General features: G+C 35.9%; 1 protein-coding gene across 1 annotated transcript in view; it reads right to left on the reverse strand.

Annotated features, from left to right (window-relative positions):
- Positions 1-19327, reverse strand: part of MAP3K15 (mitogen-activated protein kinase kinase kinase 15) — an 84413-nt gene that overhangs the window by 22331 nt on the left and 42755 nt on the right. Inside the window, exons 5-14 of the mRNA XM_056501102.1 lie at positions 18853-19021; positions 17486-17592; positions 9497-9667; positions 8407-8519; positions 7217-7376; positions 6467-6617; positions 5971-6078; positions 4618-4667; positions 1603-1698; positions 66-153 (exon numbers count right to left, since the gene is read on the reverse strand). Coding sequence (XP_056357077.1) covers positions 66-153; positions 1603-1698; positions 4618-4667; positions 5971-6078; positions 6467-6617; positions 7217-7376; positions 8407-8519; positions 9497-9667; positions 17486-17592; positions 18853-19021 — 1213 coding nt within the window. The remainder of the gene's footprint in view (positions 1-65; positions 154-1602; positions 1699-4617; positions 4668-5970; positions 6079-6466; positions 6618-7216; positions 7377-8406; positions 8520-9496; positions 9668-17485; positions 17593-18852; positions 19022-19327) is intronic.

The following is a 19327-nucleotide window of genomic DNA, read 5'->3' on the forward strand; positions in this document are numbered from 1 at the left end:
AGGAAAGTGCAGGGAAGGCTGAGAACAAGTTTCAGAGTTCTTAGATCTTTTCATCCTCAACATACCTCTAATGTGTCTCCATCTATTTCTCCTTCTAGTTCCAAAGTACTGCCGACTGCATCAGACAAAATTTCTTTCACCAAACCACAGAACCTAAAAAAGAAATACATAGCACAAGATCAAAGAAGAATACTCTTTTGGAAGCAGACTAAACAGATTCTTGCAAGCTGGGCATTGCTTTCAAGCTGATAAACTGACTTGCACGTTCACAGCTTTCTTTCATTACCAACTTTCTCCATATTTATCCCATTTTAAATGATGAATAACATCAAACACACACTGAAAAGCCTCATTATTTATAAAATTACTTTATTTGCTGTAGCAGAACCCAATAGTTACTTGTTATTGCAACTGCATAGTAAAATCTTGGTAGATTCAACTCAAATATTTTTTCAGTACATGTTTGGCTGCAAATGTGATTACTCAGTATTTCAGAAAATCACATGTCGCTTTTTGTCAGGCATTCAGAAAGCCAAAAGTATAAAAAGTAGTAACGTGGCTAGAAGAACAGATTTTAAAGTAATTTCTAGTTCTCAGGGGTGCAGATATTTAAGTACAAGAACATTTTTTCCTGTAGTAACCTGCCTGAGCAGAGAAATTTCTTACATAATTTTTTTCCAAATTCTATAAGAAATGGCTAACAATTTAAAATAAATGGGTAATAAAAAAATTATAAAATATTCATCATTTCATGTCATAGATCTCTTTCATTAAATAACAGAGACACATCTCTTGAACTGACTCCTGTAGCACATTAAATACACTATGAAAAACGTGACCATGTTTCATGACACACAAATTGCACTGCCAAATTAAGGCTGAGGAGGTAACATTAATTTTAGTGTTTCCTACCTTTTATGTAATGCACACTGCAAAGCTAGTAATTTTCCTTAATCCATATATAGTTTATTCCATATAATACATTAGTAGCAATTATTGCAAGAAATAGTGAATATACCATTACACTCCCAAACCTAAGTGTATCAACAACTCCCTCCTACATCAGTCAGGTGTATTTGCAACTACCAGTCACAAAGAACAATTTGGTCTGCAAAGATTTAGGCCTAAAATTCAGTTCGCCTGCTTACTTTTTAGAGACAACAGATCACCAGAAACTACTTAAATATAGATACAATCAGTAACACGGATCTGTGACACAATGTAAGTTAGAATTTCTTGTTACACTTAGATACTCTTATTTAAATCAAACTGAACAGACACACAAGGGAACCTGAAACAAAGTAGCACCTTACACAGCCAAGATAAAAATAAGGTTACAGCTGTAATTTAGATTAAACTGGTTAAACCTTTTTCAGACATATGGACTTGTAGATAAACTAATCAGAATGGCACAGGAAGCATAATGGGTGCTTTAACCACCTTAAGCATCACCGAGTTTACATTGCTTCTTCATCAAGAAAAAATAAGTGAAGAAATAAATAATCTGTTTCTCAAGCAAAAATATTGGTTTTCAATCTTTATGAAATCAATTTTATTTAGGATATAGATGAGGCATGCAACACCCACACAAACTGAACTTACCTGCTACATTGGTTTTCTGTAGAAAAGTAGATTTGAAAGTCATCATAGTTGTCATGGACATAAAGAAAACAACATCGCTCATCAAACTTGGAAATGCTGTAAAATTCACATCAGGAAAACGTTATTTTGGATACAACTATTGTAAGAAATAAGGCAATGAGGAGGGTTTTTCTAAATATGAACACTTAAGAAACATCTTTTTCACAGTTAATTACCTCAGAGAAGCAGTCTGTAATTCCTTGTAACTAGAAGTTTTCAGTTTATTTATACATTTTATAATCCTATCTCCATTGTGATAAATAAGCTGTTGCTTACTCTGGTAAAATACTAGTTTATCTGAGGTGTACAGAGGTTGGTTTGTTGGCTAGCTGCATTTCTACTTTTACACAAGTCCATCAGACTCCTTGGTACTTGATGACACTCAATGGAAAGTGAATTTCTCTGACACCAGCTATTCAGAAAACCTTTCCTTAAAGACTGAAAAGTACTTCAGGTTTTTATAATTCCATTGTTCCTACAATAAAACTGAACTGGGAAATACCTACAGTGTAACAGATCCTTCTCGGTCTATACTCTTTATGCCTTAAAACCAATAAACAAGTTTTGGGATGACCAATATTTGCTCCAAATTGCAGCCATAATTCTGAAAAGGGATTATTTATTGCATATCATATCTTGCCAGTGTCATAGATATTCCATCTAAATGCACTGAAGCAAAAAGTGAAATGCCATAAAACACAGTATCAATATGAAAATAAATCTAAGAATTAACCTCTTACTCAAATCATTTGCACTTCAGTATTTTGCTACTTTATCTCAAATTTTTAGGCTTCTTAAGGTATTTTTGTGCCTTAAGTTAATAAAATTTCTTAGATTCTTGCCTGATCTGTTCAGTCAAGCTCTTCTATTTTGCTTATCTTCTGCTAAGCCAGTAACTTAAAATACATGACAGTACACTTTAGTAAAGTTGTCACATGTTACAGGACCAACTGATGTTGCCTGTTGAAGCGTCGTTAAGGACTACATGAAAAATGTTCCAAAAAATTAGAATTTTGCCTGAAGACTCTTCTAGAAATATGTGAAAATAACACTAAGCTATTCTTCAGTTTCATTTGGTACAGCAATTTCCAGCCTAACAAGTCAGGTGAGCATGTATCTGACTTGAGAACTAAGAGACAAAGCAAGGTCTTCCTGGGGCAAACACAGAATAGACAAAACACTATCTAAGCAACAATACTGCATTACAAACATTGTCATGTATGGGGTATATAAGATGAATTAGTTAGTATAAGTACAATTTAGGACTTTTGATATTTTGTATTTTAACTGAGACCACTTTTTTTTCTTTAAACGAATGCAATTCCAAAAGAATAGTAATTTAAAGTTGTCACATACAAAGCAAAGATCTAACTCCACTAAATTTAAAAAAGATTGCCTCTTTGAGCTTTGTAATGCAGTGATTCTTTTTTTTTTTAACACTCAGCAGTGATTAAAAATCAAAGCAAATGAAATTAATTGCTTGCTTCCTTTTGATTAAAGTTATCTTTCTCAAAGATTAATTTCTGTGCATGGTGTTGACTGAAGGTAATTAATGTGGTACAGAAACTTTACGCTGAATTATACTCAATCAGTTCCACAGACTTCAGTAACTCACATTGCATTGGTGTAATAACAAAATATCATGTAAAATTCATTTAAACCAGAGCTTTTTTTTTTTTTTTTTAGAAGAAAAGACTGAAGTTATGATATGATCTATGTCCAAATTGACAGTTTTAGGTTTTCAACCACCACTCACATTAATCAGAGAAATACTTCTTCTCCAAGCTTACTTGCTTAGGCAAATTCTACAAGTTCAGGGAAGGCAAATTGGAGACCTAAAACTTTAGGCACTCTGAGTCAAGATCAATGCCTAGAAACCCTCTGCTTTCAGAACTAGAGAACCCATTAGGTATCTTGAATCAGGTTTGTCAAGCACTTAAGCTTATGCAGGCACACAAGTGTCCCCAGACAACAGTCACTTATGTCCCTAAAAGGTCAGATCCACCAGTGAAGAGACTCAGGAGCTCAGAGAGAAGGCAAAAGCCCACCTGGTGTTCCCTGTACTTACAGTTCTTCTAGTGCTTAACTGCAGCCTGTATAATTCTGAGAGGACATAGGTTTCATTTTTTTTCCTCTCCTGGTGTTCTGTCTCTCACACTTCTGGCAGCAAAGCAGCCCAACTTAATATATATAATCTACCTTCCAAATGTAGTCATATTTCTATCCTTTCAGTTCTCAGAACAATCCTGCTCTTTCTGATAATATTCTATAATATTTCTAAAATATTCTGATTTTGGTACTAATATTTTGATCCATTTACTTGTGACTAGTGTTCTCATTAATCTAAGCACCACAAAATGGAACTGTCTTAACTATAAAGGTTAGTCCTTGAGAAACTCCATTAGACATCTACTTCCAGCTTAAGAATTCTTTTCTGTCCTTAGCAAAAACTACATTTATACTTCATTTATTACTTCTTTAATAATTCAATTTTTAGCTAGCAGGTATTTAAATAAAGCCATAACAGAAGCATTTCTAAATTCCAAACAGAAAACAGATACCATGGTTTCCTTTAGTTAAAAGAAAACGAAGTCTTTCACTTATGGAAGGAAGCAGAAGTGCTAAGGGCTCTTCCTTCCTTTTGCCTTCCATGTTTTTAAATGTAGAGATGGCAATAACTTCAATGAAACATTAAGAAAAAAATCTACAAAAATCAGTTACATAATGAAAAACAAAGAAGTCTACCAGAGGACACAGACACCAAGTACTCCTCTCAGATTGAGTGTTCCTGTGAGAAATGTACAGCTCTGCCCATGCACAGAAAGGCAAACTCTCCTGTGACATTTCCTGGCAGGTTGGACAGGACAAGCTCTTATAACAGGCCATTGAAAGAGAGAGATTTAAGGTAGATTTCCCACTTAAGGGAAATATAAAACATACACAAAAGGACACTGAACTGTTTACTGACAAACCGACCTTATTCCCCTAATGGAAGAAGCTGCAAAATTCCATTCATGAATCTGTTTCTGTAAAGAACAAAGGGATAAAATCAACTACAGTTTAACTTCGACTTAATATTGAAAACAAAGTCACAGCATGATAAGCAAAATAAAGGTTTTAAAAAGGTTTTTTCTTTCTTTTTTCCCCCCCATATTTTGAAATAAAATTAGTACATGGGTAAAGAACTTAGACACACATTGCTATTTTACTCACTTGTGAAAAAATGAATACAAATGTCACAGGGTGGAAGCAAAAGCTGCATTTCCTCATTTAAATTAAAATTGAAGAATAAATTGTGCAGTTCAGTTTACCAAACATTATTATGTTTTGATGCAAATACATCTATATTTTACATTAAACATGGAGCAGACTATGCCCTGCTTTTATCTAGGCTCAAAGGGAAAGGCAAATTCACCTGTCTCTCTAAGAGGTCTTTACCAACAGCTTTGGCCCAGGGAACACACTGGAGGCAAACCAGAGGAAGGACAGCCTGTGTCTAGGACTGCAGCCCTCCATCGATTCTAATTATATCCAGCTAAAAGCTGGATCTTATTTAGCAATGTCAGACATGCACCAAAAATTTGTTCCATAAAGCAAAGTTGTGTCAGACACATTCACCTGAATGTAAGTAGAACAGTGTACTGGAAAAATCATTCAGAGATCCAGGTAACTATGTGGTTTTGTCCTGCTCCAACATATTTCTTTTCCACATGTTGTCTATCTATATTTTAGTCTATTCTCCATCTATATTGGTCTAATATCAAGAAAGAGTGGCAAAATACATCGCAGATTTCAAGTCTTTCAAAGTGAAACAAAATATTTCTCATTTTTAAGAGCTGACACTTGTCCGTAACTGTGCCTACTCCTTTCTTAATCCCCTGTGTCTTATCCAATAATCCAAGACAGTAAATATTTTATTTCTTGACACTTACTTGTCACAGGCTGCCTTTTTTCTAGTTTCTAATATCGCAATTGTAAAAGTCTAAAATGCCTAAAACATTGAACACAATACTGGGCTTTATCTTAACTTTTAATCTTTTACCTGCATCTTAACTAAAATCATGGAATTCTGGTGATAAATATTACGAGCAGACCAAATAACCCATGCACTTCTAAGAGACATGGTAAAGATAAGTTAAAGCTGAATGACATCAATCACTTGATTTCTAATCAGTCACTCCTTTTACTTTCTCTGTAAAATATCAGCTTTCATATCTGCACAAAAGTAGCAAATTCTAAATTATTGTAAGGTGCTCCAAACTCTACATGTAAAAAATTACTTTATGTACAGTGAATCATTACATTTAACACACTTGCTGACAGTTTTACCATTTCAGGGGGAGAGACATGCCACAAAGACAGAGAGCTCTCATCTGCTTCGTTGTTTATTGAAACATAGGCAGGCTGGTAGACTTTAGTTGGCTCTATCACCAAAACCTGAAGACAGAGAGCATTTTTCCTTAATAAACCAGTAACTAATACACTAAAGTATCTTCAGATGCTCACATATAGACAAAAGGCAATTTTCAAGTAAGGCCAAAAAAATTTTCAAGGGAGACAGGAGGGCAAGACAAGGCAGGAAAAGTCTGTGTTCTTACGAACAACAGAACAGCATTATCACTTGCTATAGGAGATTTACAAGCTTTTAGCCTGGTGGGTTAATTTTTTTATAGCATAAAGATTAAGAGAGTACAGGGGTTTGTTTCATGCAGTGAAATAATAGGCAGTAAAGTTTTTAAGTATTATGTTTAGAGTTATCTAATTCTTGTAATATCCTATCCAGAAACATTAAACATACAAAACTTGTTTGGACATAACATCTTACTGGAAATCTCAGTCCGTTAGTTGTTTCTTTCGTTGCCTCAAAAATTATATCTAGCCAGAAAGTCAATCTTTCTTGTTTAGGAGAATGTTCTATGGTGAGTTTCTTGAAATGCTGAATTAACATCAGATTCTGAACTAATGATTTCAAGTACCTAGAATGTATTAAATTACTGAGTTAATAGAGAGAAAACAAAATTTGACCTGATTCTAAAACCACTTAGACATCCAAAATGAGATGCGTTTTAAAAACTACCACAATGGAAATGGTAGCGCTGATTTTCACACAGATTTCTGGAAAGAATAGCAAGTTTAGACAAAGCCTGAAGTCATAAGCTCACATGGATGTTCATGAACAATAGCTCTTTGCAAATGGGTATAGTTACACAAGTAGTTACATGGGGATTAGACAGGATATGATGAGCTAGAAGATGGTGGGGGAGGGAAGCAGCAGCTAGCTAAATCAAAAACAGTAGTTTCACAATCTTTTCACAATTGTTTCACAAGGAATCAGTACTAATATCCAAATTCCTTCTTATAAAATATGTGCTTCAATGGGATATAACCTGACAATGTTGGGTAACTTAATTTCTCACCTCCCCACATCCTTCTCATAACAAAAGAACAGAGCATAAAAGTCAGAATTGCAAACAATCTAAGATGGAAAAATCCAGTTAAGTTAACCACGTGATTTTTTAAAATTTGTGCATTTCCCCATAGTTCAGTACTTGAGCAACAGCCTTCTACCACATACCACACTGGGGGTTTCAGCTTAAAAAGCTTCTCTGCTGCTTGTACTGCTTTACCAACATCATTTGCCAGCATGCTCACACTGAAGAACTGTCCCACATCCCAGTAATTGTTCATTTTTTCTAGGCTTCCTTTTCTTCCCAATAAACTGTTTAACCGTACACCTGTAAAATTTCAATTAGAAACCACAATTTTCTATCAGTAAAACACTCTTGTGTTTTTTACTGGTACGTCGATCAGTAAAAGACTAATTTAAGACTTGATTAAGCATTACTGATGAAAATAAAGAGGAATAAGTTTTTCCCAGAAAACAACATTGCACAATACTGAGACAGGATCTGCAAATCATACCCCCAGTACAGCTCAGAAAGCAGAACTCTTACTGCACAATGCTGAAAAACCTCTTTTGCTTCCTGTCTGGGCTATCTGCCTCCTGATTCTCAATGTAAAATGCACAAATCTGTGTCCTCATCTGCATTTACTGCATCCATGGCTAGAGGTTCACACAAGTCCACCCCAGAGCAAGGTCAGAAGAATGACTTAAAGCCACTTTTGCATTCTTAACGTTTACAGTTCAAATACGGATTTCAGACAAGACCAGATTCCAAATGTAATGTTCAACTATCACTCCCCTAGGAAGACCTGCATATCTGTTTCTATTATGGGATTTTGTTGTAAATATAAAGTGATGTGTTTTATTTAGCACATACATGGAAGATGTGACTGACTCAAGGCAAACAACAAGTAACTGTTCTGGAAGATCCTTGCAGACAATACTTCTTGTGTATCTCTCTACTCAGTGACAACAGAAACCCTTTGGATCCTTTCCTGGCATTCCTGTGAAGAACTGGGCCACAATGTCTCTTCCTGTCTTTGTGCCCTGCTGGCTCTCCAATGGGATAATCTCTGTGGTGCAGTAAAAGCAATTTACAGATGGTGCTGAAGTTGGTCCTTTGTTGTTCTCTCATATCTGGGGCCCTTTAAATGGGTCATGTTACCCAAAAGCTGCTCCAAGGCAGCCAGAAGGAAAATGTGCCTTTGAGATCCCTGTGCTTCAGACTGCCATCCAGGACCCACCACAAAAAAAGCCTGAACCACCTTTCTGTCTATGCAACCCATCACTGTAAGTATTTTGTTTTCTTCATAGGGAGAGAGGCAGAAAACTTGTCTGTGGCACTGTGTGTGGCTATTTACCTATTTTTCTCAGTTCCATTGAGCTTTCAAACTGCTGTCCTGCAACAAGTAGCAAAACTGCAAGGTTGATTCCAGAATATAGAGTTGGCTGGAGTTCAAATCCTTTGCGATACCTGCAGAGAAGAGTCAAGAACTCACATCTCGTTGTTTAGAAGAACTGAAATATTGCAAAGTTCTGGTAGGTATTTTAAATTATTGATTTACTGTAAGGATTATATGGCTAGTTGGCACCAATGGCCCCAAACCCTTTGTTTTAAAGATTCATGTTCATTAAAGGTAACTGAGACACAGCTGACACAGGCTGAATGCCTGCCACCAGCTGGTGCAATATCAAGAGATCCACCTGAAGCTTGCAAGTCCACTGCTACCCATCCATGTTTCATTGGGGGGAAAAAGTGAGGTGGTGGGGGAGAATATCTCACAATTAACAGTTCAAACCCACACTGCTAAAATTATTGTACTCAGTATGATTACACAAACATTTCTGTATGAACAGTATGTTGGTGAGAGCCTGTGTGCTAATGCATGACTTAATGTCTTAAGAAAATTCACAACACAGTTTATCACTCTTTTTCCTTATATGTATTTCCTGGGGATTCAGCATGGAAACCATCCTTCTGCAGAGGACTAACATAACTCTGTGATCTCACTTGTATTTCATTTTGGTCTTGAGACCCATTAATTATATATTTCCTCAACAAAGACAGAGGTTAGTCAACATCCCTCCCAATAAAGTGCATCATTCAATTTCCAAGAGAGCTTATAAAGAGAAGTAAGGAAATACATATACAAAGATCTGTTGCTCAATAAACTACTTATTCAAACAGGACTCTGAAAAACAGAGATAAGTAGAACAACTGATCTAATTCTTATGGGCCTACTTTTCATATCCAGATTTTAAAAGTCTGAAAATGTTTTGAGATAGATTTTTGGTGTTTTTTTTTTGTTTGTTTTGGTTTTTTTTGTGAGTGTTTTTTTGATTTGTTTTGTTTTGTTTTGGTGTTTTTTTGTGGGTTTTTTGTGGGTTTTTTTTTTTGTTTGTTTGGTTGGTTTGTTTTTTTGTTGGTTTTTTTTTTTTTTTTTCTGTTACCATTCAATGGAATGATCTCGACTATTGGTATCTTTACAGTCAGAATCAAGAAACATATCCTTGTAGATCCTCCCACATAAGCAAAACATGTCTGGAGCAGGGTGATCACATGTCTGCAGGACTTGAAGCATAACTTGTAGTGCCTTCTCTCTGTCACCTGCATTATTTCTTCTGAAATCAAATGCAGAGAATAAAATAAATTAGTTTAGACCTCAAACAGTAACTGCAAGATGGGAGAAAAACAATATCCCTCCTGTATGTCATAATTCATCCATCATTACTATACACACACTTTATTTAGACTGATTCATGATTATTGGATGACTGATAAAACTCAAATTCACTCTCCTATCATTGGTTTCTATCTGTTGCTCACATAAGAAATGATGCAAACCCAGAACTCCTCTATGATAAAAATCTGCCATTTGACTTGATTCCTTCCTGTGTACACAAACACACTCTGCCCTTCCTGCAATGAGAAAAAAGTGCTTGCTAGTGCTCACTCCTGACAACACTTAACAAAAAATGGCCATTTTCAGCATTCAGTGTGACTGATCATTCAGCTACGTCCAAGAATTGTGAACGTGAATCCAGAGGATCCAGAAACAATAGCAGGAAAAACCAACTAATTGCAAGTGAAGCCAGGTCAATCCAATCTTACCCAAAATAATGACAGAGCTCAATATGAAGCCTTTGAACAGCAACAAGAATAAAAAGAAAAAAATTGAACTGTATTTCTTAATTAAAATTCTTCAGATTAGAAAAAGATTTGGAAAACAACAAAAAGTTGTGATATGGCATCATTTGACAAATATTTAACAATTGTGTTAATAAGAAAACAGTGATTAAATAATATTTCCATTCCTTATTGTTATTCAACAATCAGAATTTTTGCCTCCATTTACCTTGCTGTTTTTCTAAGTTTAGAACTCAATATTTACTGCAAAAAGTCACTTAGAACAAAAAACAATGTCTATTTGCAAAAGTAATGCAAACACAGCTTAAGAGTTTAATACAGAAAAGACCCTACCAGGTAATTTTACTGCTCCTTGGTGATTTCAGGCCATCTAGCACTGAAATACAATCTCTCATGGTATCAAACAGACAAGTTTAATAGCCTCTTCAACACTTTTTTTCATCACTAGAGAGATTTAAAATATTTGCCAAAGTCTTTTTGGAACTGTTTATAATTTTCCAGTCCCCACCTAGTTATTTATGAACAGGCCTACAAGGACTATGACTACAGCAATACCAGTAACAGATAATGCTTTCTGGTAAATTTATTACTTACATGCCCCAAAAGGATTAATATTTAGTGTAAAGGGGCTCTGCTCCTTAGGTAACCAGCTGATGCAATAAGACCAGTAACAACACATCTGTAGCAAAATTCAGGCTTCTATGCATGCTAGGTGATGGAGAACATTTAATATAAGATTAAACAGATTTGTAGCTGGTTGTGAAGGATTTATCTTGCCTTTGATGTCTGCACTAGCAGAGCATAAACTTTCACCACAAGTACTTGAATCCTGAAAAAATCCTGAAAACACAAGAAATGCACAACTAGAACTAAAACTAGTGTAGAGCACTTTAGCATGGAAAGAGAAAATCTAAAAATCACTGCTTTCCCAAGTCTATATTGTGTAAAAAAAGGTTATTTATTAATGTTAACATAAAGAGGTGTTGGGTACTGATTGAAAAAAAAGTGTAACTAAAGAAAAAATACAATAAACAAAGCAAGACACTGCTTAAAATGGGATTTTGTGAAGATTAACATTTCTGATCAACAAAGGATGAACCTCTACACACCAAATATAACAATAGGAGAGCATTATAAAGGACCAAGCCCTAAATAAATACTGTAGTAGAGAACTTGGAATGAAAGATGTCTCTCTCTTATAATATAAGGAAAAAATATTGTTAAAAATAATTAAATTCAACAAAATTTAGTACATGACAAGTATACACTTATCTAACAGGGTATAATTAAACAATAATCAGTTTAGGTATCTTTATATTAGACCCTGTTTTTCACTGCAGCAGAATTCAATGCCTATTGGATAACACAAAAACCATACATCAACTACAATAATTTACAAATTTAGGAAGTTATCAGCTTCCAAATCCAAAAGGAGAGGGCAAACAAGAAAAAAAAACCCTGAACAACCTGAAAGATCACGTATGGAAATATTCTGTTGGATAATATGCAGAACCTGTTATGCTTGACTGAGACAGATTTTCAATTCTTGTTTCAGATCCCACACTTTGTCAGGTCTGCATGCTTGACAGCTCATAATTTGTTCAAGGTGCCTTGAAACAGCTCTGTGATGCTATCACTAAAGTAGAAGAGATTACCTTAAAACCTTAAGGCTTAGCACTGACTTCTATTTTTTTAAAATCAATCTCAACTATGTCAGCTTCCCCATGCTCCCCAGCACCCACTTACAGCCACACAAAAACAATCACAAAAAAACCCATAAAGGACTGCTGGAGGTCATCTAATAGAATCTCCTTCTCACAGTAGGTCCATAGCCCAGCACTGGACCATGCAGCCTCGGCTGTGTCTGGAAAACTGAATCTATTTTATCTCCTGGGGTGGAGATGCCACAGCCTCTCTGAACTGAAACTATTTCAGGGCAAGGTGAAGTACTGCATATGATGATGCACAGGCATGAGAAGGAAGGCAGAAAATGTTCTTTTTATGGATTAACTTGATGCACCAGTTGAGATTTGCAAAGTATATCCCCTGAATATGAAGTTTTAGAAACCAGAGCAGAATCCCAACAAGCTGCTACAGAAAAGACCCTACCAGGTAATTTTACTGCTCCTTGGTGATTTCAGGCCATCTAGCACTGAAATACAATCTCTCATGGTATCAAACAAACAAGTCATTTTTAGGGATTATGTAGAATTTTGAAATAGGCATATTTCAATGGTGCTCTTCAATACACAATCTATTAGACTCTCCACATTTGGGAGAAAATACATACACAGTGAAAATATGAGCTACTCTTCATATTTTTTCTGGGTTTCAGGGGCATCAGAATCACTATTCAAAATCTGAAAATTATTTCAAAATACATTTTTAATGATATTTAATGATATTTTTTTCCCTTTACTGGTTTCTTTGTTAGCTCATTTTAATCCTCTTATTGCAAACCTTACCTGGTGAAAACTTGCAGAGAAACTAAGCAGAGAAAATCAATCTACATTACCTGAACACGACAGCAGCAGAAACTGCTGCCAGTTAAGAAAGAGATCTGCGATTTACTTTCAAAAACTAGGGCAATTATGAAAATATCCTAGTGCTCAATATAACACTGCCAAGTTTCCCAAAGCACAATGCTAGGAATTAAAAGGAAATTAACAAGGAATAAAAACTAAAACCAAAACACATTATGTCTTTTACAAATACCTTGGCACATTAATCTTCAGTACTGTGTACAGTTTTAAGCTTTATTTAAAAAGGAAACTAAACTATTAGGATTAGGAAAAAAAATTCAAATTAAAGGAATGATTAATGACATGGAATTGTTTCTGTATGAAGAAATCATCAATAAACCAAGGTTTTTCAGACAGAAATAGCTACATAGAAATTCTTTTTTTTAAAACAAAAGTTGTCCTGGCAGGGCACCTTTATAGCCTCTAATCACTTCCTTGAAATTCGTGCCAGGGTTCTGCTGCCAGTTTAGTTTTGCCTGACAGCTTGTATCCTCTAGAAACTGCTGGCTGATTCACTTGCCAATTTGCTAGCTTGCACACTGCAGTTTTGCCACGATTTATCTGTCTGCTGACCCTACCATGTTTCTTCAATCACAGAAGCAGTCTTCTCACTTCCCTGGCCTGCACAAGCCTCTTGCATCTGTCTCCCTGTCTTATCCAACTATCCACTCTTCCTTTACCTCTCTGAATTACTCTGTAGGGCAACAAACTCCTATCACAGCATCTCACCTAGAATAACACCTAGAACAGAGTAAAAAAACATAAAAGATTTTTTTTCCCTTTCTCTTGGATATCATAGCCCCTTTCTTGCTCACCAAATCCATCCTTTGATGGCGAATCCTTTTTTACACTCCAGTTTTTATAAGGAGGCCTAGTTTTAAGTATTCCTAAACCAAAAACATCTTCCTACTTCACAGACTGGTTTTACCAGCTTTAAAGAATTGGCATGGTTACAGAGCCAGAGCTACACTCAGTGAACCAGGCCTTTGCCCAACAAACTTAACAACAAACTTAACAGGAACAGCATGAATTTCAGTGAAACAAGAATTAGCTCACTCTGTAGGTAAAAGGTGGTGTAATTTTTTTTTATTCAGTTTTTTGTTCACATCTTCCTCTGTGCAGTTTGTTTCCATACAGATAGATGGAGAAGACTATGTATGACAAAAAACTCTTGTATTAATGGAAAGCATTTTCTCATGGGAATCCACATTTGGTTTCCTTTTTATTTCATGTCTTAATGACTCCATAGTAGATGATCTGAACTACTACTAACTATACAGACACCTACAGCAAAAAAATTCTTAAAAATTCTTAATTACTAAGAAATAGGGGAACTCATTTTAATTAAAATTAGTACACTAGTATTCTCACTTAAAACCAAAAACTAATTTTTGAGTTAAGATACATTTCACTAAAGATGTAATTTGCTTGTAGAATCTTCAATACTTGAAACAGTGAAAGAGGAAGACAAGACCCTAAATTGGCTTTGACAAGAATTAAATTTGCAGGCCTCCAGACAGATATGACAAAGAAAAAAACTAGCTTTTTCCCCTCCTCATATACACTTCAGGTACTTCATGAAAGCCAGGTATATAAAATGAGGAGGCCTACAATATGATTTTTTACTAAATTTGAGTAATCACAGAACAGAACATTTTAAATACCCCAGTGCTTATCAATGGGGACAATTTCCTCTGGCTACTATTATTCACAATTACTAGTATTATTCACAATTACTAGTGATTTTTTACTTGCACCCCATTACACCCTTCACTTGTTAATTGCCTTCTTTTATTATGGTACTGGAATATGTTGCTTGCTAAAACACAGCATGCTGAGTTAAATAATAGTGATTGCAGCTGTCTTCATATTTAATATAAAGGAAGATGGAAGTGCCCTGAAAAGAGACTAACATTTTCACAGCTCTGTCCTTATGCCAGGACTGGGTTTGGTTTTAAAGTCTACTCTGTTTTGAACAGAATTTGGCATATCCTTGGGCCTCTTTGTAAGCTTTCAGGACATTATAACTCCAGCCCTGGTAAATAAGACCAATTAGAAAATTGTCCTTACACTGTGCCTGCCTCCTGGGCAAGGTGTACCCATGGACTGAAACAAACAGCCATCCACATCTGGAACACCCAGACCTCAATTGCACAGCATCTTAATTCATACCACAGCTGTGAATACAAATATTGAAAATACTCATGTTGCACATTTGGACTGAACTTGTACCTGAAAATGTCTAAATTAAGATACAATTAGACTTACATCTCAGCTAGGAGGCAACAAGGAACAATGTCTTAAACCAGCCCATACAGAAGAGAGCACTCTCTGCTCTGTTCCTATGTTATATCCAAATTACTCAGCTTAAGATACTGGAAAAGCAACAGCCCTTTGCTCCCTAGGACTTCTAAATAAGCATCTGGGAGGGTGATATATTCAGATTGCCCAGGCTTGGAAACAAGCACAAGCAAACATCCATTGTTAGCCTCTGATAACAGACATGAGAGATGACAAATATAAGATGCTCTCAATTCTGCTCTGAAACAGCAACCAGAGAGGAAGACAGCACACTGGAGAGGGGCTGTGCTTAAACACCTGCCATATGAATCAGGGCTCCAGAAACCAGCATGACAGGGTCTGCCTGCCCTACAAGTGACACTAAGTGCCTTAGTACCTGTCTATAACAGCACCCAGCAGTGAGCCCCAGGCTTGCTTTGCTTATGACCCAAGGCAGGTCAGACCAAGGCTGGCCCTGAGGCAGAGGACACACATTAAAGCTGGAATGGTGCAGAATCTAAAGTAAAACATTCCTGTCTCTTGCCTAACTTGCTAACCTGGAGCTACACACAACTGTGCTTCAGACTGGGTTGTGTCCACCTGCTGAAGAGCAGAGCCCTGAGGTGCCCAGGAACAGCCCTGCAGCCCTTCCTGCCACGGGCTGGCTCTGTGCAGCACTGGAATAACTCTGCCCTGACAATGCAAGTGACACTAATGGCCAAGAGAACTCAGCTACAAAGTCCAAGAGGAAATAAACTAATTACTCTCTCTGTAGCACAGTTCTAGCATACTTTTTTTATGAAATTAAGCTCACATTAACATTCTGCAGGGTCAGATATTCTTATAGCTGCTAATTCTGTTCTGCATATGATGCATTTTTTCCTGGTGGGCTCAATCAGCTGTGCCAGGCAACATTAATACTGTTCTGTATCTTGAAATTAATAGAATATGAGCTGAAAATATAGTTCTTTATTTTTAAAGATAGGGTCTGACAGAAATCACTAAAAATATTTTGGTTTTAAAACAGACAACATTAGGGATTTAAAATTTTCATGGATCTAGGATGTTAAATGCAACGTTTTAGAGGTCATTTTGAAATAAGTAGACATGCTCAAAAAATGTTTAAGTCTCAGCTTTTGAGTTTTGTCCATAATTTTGTTTGAAGAAGGCCAAAAAATCTACAGATGCTAAATTCTGCATTCTTACCAATGCAAAACCTTTTCTATACAAATGTTTAAATTGTCCCCAGAAGAAAAGAAGGAGAGTCATGCTGGTTTGGGCTAATAATCAATTTAATGAAAGCTGTTGACAGGGAAGGTTAATGAGCAATTAGTTTTATCTTGTCGTACCAGGGTGCTATTGGCATTGTCAAAACAGAAGGTTTAATGGCATGGATTTCACATGTTGCTAAAAATACAAAGAATTTGAAGACCAAGACAGTAAAGGATCTTGCTAATTTTGTTATACACATCTAAATGAAAAGGTTTTAAAAACTGATTATATGATTATACCTAAGGACAAGCCATGATTCTAGCATTATTCTTACTGGCAAATTTAAACATTTTAAGTCAAATTCCTGAAATGTTTTTTTTTAAGTTCTGAAAAATTTGGTTAAATCCATATGCAGTATTTTTCTGAGCAATAGTTTAATGTTTACTCTTGTGTCCGATGAAACTGTCAGATAGGACCAGACTTATTATAATTTTCCTGAAAATGCCATAGGAACTGCTTTTCCAGATCTATTATTAAGTTCTTATTCTTTTTGATTTATGCCATCCTGGTGTTGTCCAATGCTAATTTTTAGTTAGTTTGTAGGTCACAATCTTTAATAGTATGTGGATTGCATCTAATCAGTTACTTTTACTATTATATGTGATTTCATTTGCATAAGATATATTTTCTGTGACAATCTTCATGCAAATTCTTTAGAAACAGAGTTAATTATGATACATACATATCACAAAAATCTGTACCTAACTAGAAGAGTTCCATAATATTTCAGTGTTTCCTAAAGTAATGATGAGCCTGCAGGTCCTGATGACCATCCAGCCTTCCAAGGAAACTCGATCATGAATGTGCACTTATGGATCAAGCAGTGGTTGTTACCTATTACTTTAATAAATCACTCATAACTCTATCACACTAAACTTTTGAAAATATTCAGAATAAAGTGACTCAGATTAAACAATCTCAGACTGACCAAGAACCCCTTGGTATCACTGGAGTCTTTTGCAGTTAGCCAGGAGGCCTTTGGAACCAATCCACTCACTCCTGGTTGTTGACAAAACAATGGTTGTTGGAAAACAACAATTTCAAAAGTTACAAACTGTCATGGTGCACAGTAAGTATGGGATTAAGGAGAGATGACTGTGATGAACATCAATGTATGCAGAAAGGGAGGGGAATTTGATATTATCTGGACTATAAATTTATATATAAGCCCATATGGAACAGCAATACAATGAAACAACTTCAATCAATCATCCTTACCGATTCAATGCAAAAGCATAATGAAACTTAATGTTGTGTTGATCAGCCAGATCACAGGTAGGAAGCATTTCTAGTGTTTCTACCAGCTTCACCATAGCATCATAGTCCTGGTATAAAATTAAAAATAATAAAAAAAAAGGAATGAAGTAGAATAAAGTGAAAGGAGGAAAGCTAAAATGTATTATGATCACTGGACAGTTTCTCAGGTGACTGTTCCTAAGAGTCAGGGAAAGGCTGTGCAGGAACACACAGGGATTTTGTCTATCCATGTCAGTGCTCGCCTCTTGCTCACCACAATGCCCAATCTACTGAATCCCTGCAGCCAGTTTGATCAATTACACTCCCAGCACCAGAAGAGATGACAAGCCTGGCTTTTCCAGGCCTTATTAAGATCATCTGATGAAGGACACCTCTCCAGGTAACCATGGACTCAACCACAGCTGTCTCTGAAGTACATCAACCATCTGTGTACTCGTTTTGGTTTCTCAGGGGTAACCCACATCTACAGTCACAAACAGGTCAGCCTTCTGACATTTCAAAGGCCCTTGTGTTATTTAATCTTTTTGTTCAAAACATGCTTTGAGACAAGTACATTTCTCAAGGAAGACCTTTCATGATCACCAGAGCAGATCCAAATGAATAAAGTGCTGAAGGAAGACATGCATTTCAGAATGGAAAGTCTGGTAATAAAGGATGATGTGATCACCCATTGCTCTCACAAATCACTTATACACAAGAAATATCCAACTTAGCTCCTCATGGGAAAAAAATCTATAGAATGGTTGAAATTATATTTGAAAATGGATGTTAAACTCAGACTGTCAATTTGGAAAGACAGCACACAAGCTGTGTTTTAGCAAAAGCAGAACTTATTTTAAAAATCAAAACAACAACAAAAAAGTTGCAGTTATATTTAAAAAGCAAATTATTGTTTCTTTGAATTACAGTTCTCAATTTGGGCATCTCTAGCCAATACAATAGTCATAACAAATGCACTTTCTTAATTTCTAAATATATTTAACTTTATGGGGGGGAGAGAGAAAAGGTAGGGGAGAGGAGGGCAAGGCAAGCATCTAGATTCAGTAGGGATTTTTGCTTTTTTTCATTTTAAGGAAGTTAAAAATTATCAAAAACAAAGGGAGAGACCTCGGGAAGTCACCTTATCTGAGTCTCTTGTTCACAAGAAGTAAGTAAGAGTCTATATCCCTTTAAACTGCCCAACAGACCAGCCAAACTTAAACAATGCAACAATTGTATCCATTTAGTGTCAGCTTTGAATCACTGCTTAACAAACAATGAAGCACAGAAGAACAAACAAGAGCCAAAATTGCATGGTAAAATAATCACCTCGGTCCTTAAGCACACACCTGAATATCTCTGTAGGAAAGAAGCAGGTTTATGATAATGTCAGAGGTCAGCACTTCAGTATTATCCATACGAAGCTTAATCCTGGCCAGCTCCTTAGCCAGTTCATCTCCTTGGTACTTCTCTCTAGCTTTTCTAATGTCATTTAGCAGTGTTTCTTTGTAATAGGCACTAAAGAAATAAAAGTTAGACATAGAAGAAGACTGTTAGACATTTCTTAAAAAACATGGCTATGCTTCTAATAAAAAATATAATTTCTAATTAAAAGTATCATTCCCTCAGAGTGAGGTTCACATCAAATGTTTCCATATTTTTAATAACTACTTACAAATATTACACCTTGCCCTACCTCAGACTGTAGGGCTATGTATCAATACGCTTATAACCAGGATTGTGAGGCAATTTTACCAACACAGGAAAACTGAAGCATTTCTTAGCCCCATTGCTGACCCTGACTTACTGACCCTGACAGATGTG

This window comes from Oenanthe melanoleuca, chromosome 1 (genome assembly GCF_029582105.1).
Source record: "Oenanthe melanoleuca isolate GR-GAL-2019-014 chromosome 1, OMel1.0, whole genome shotgun sequence".
NCBI lineage: Eukaryota > Metazoa > Chordata > Aves > Passeriformes > Muscicapidae > Oenanthe > Oenanthe melanoleuca.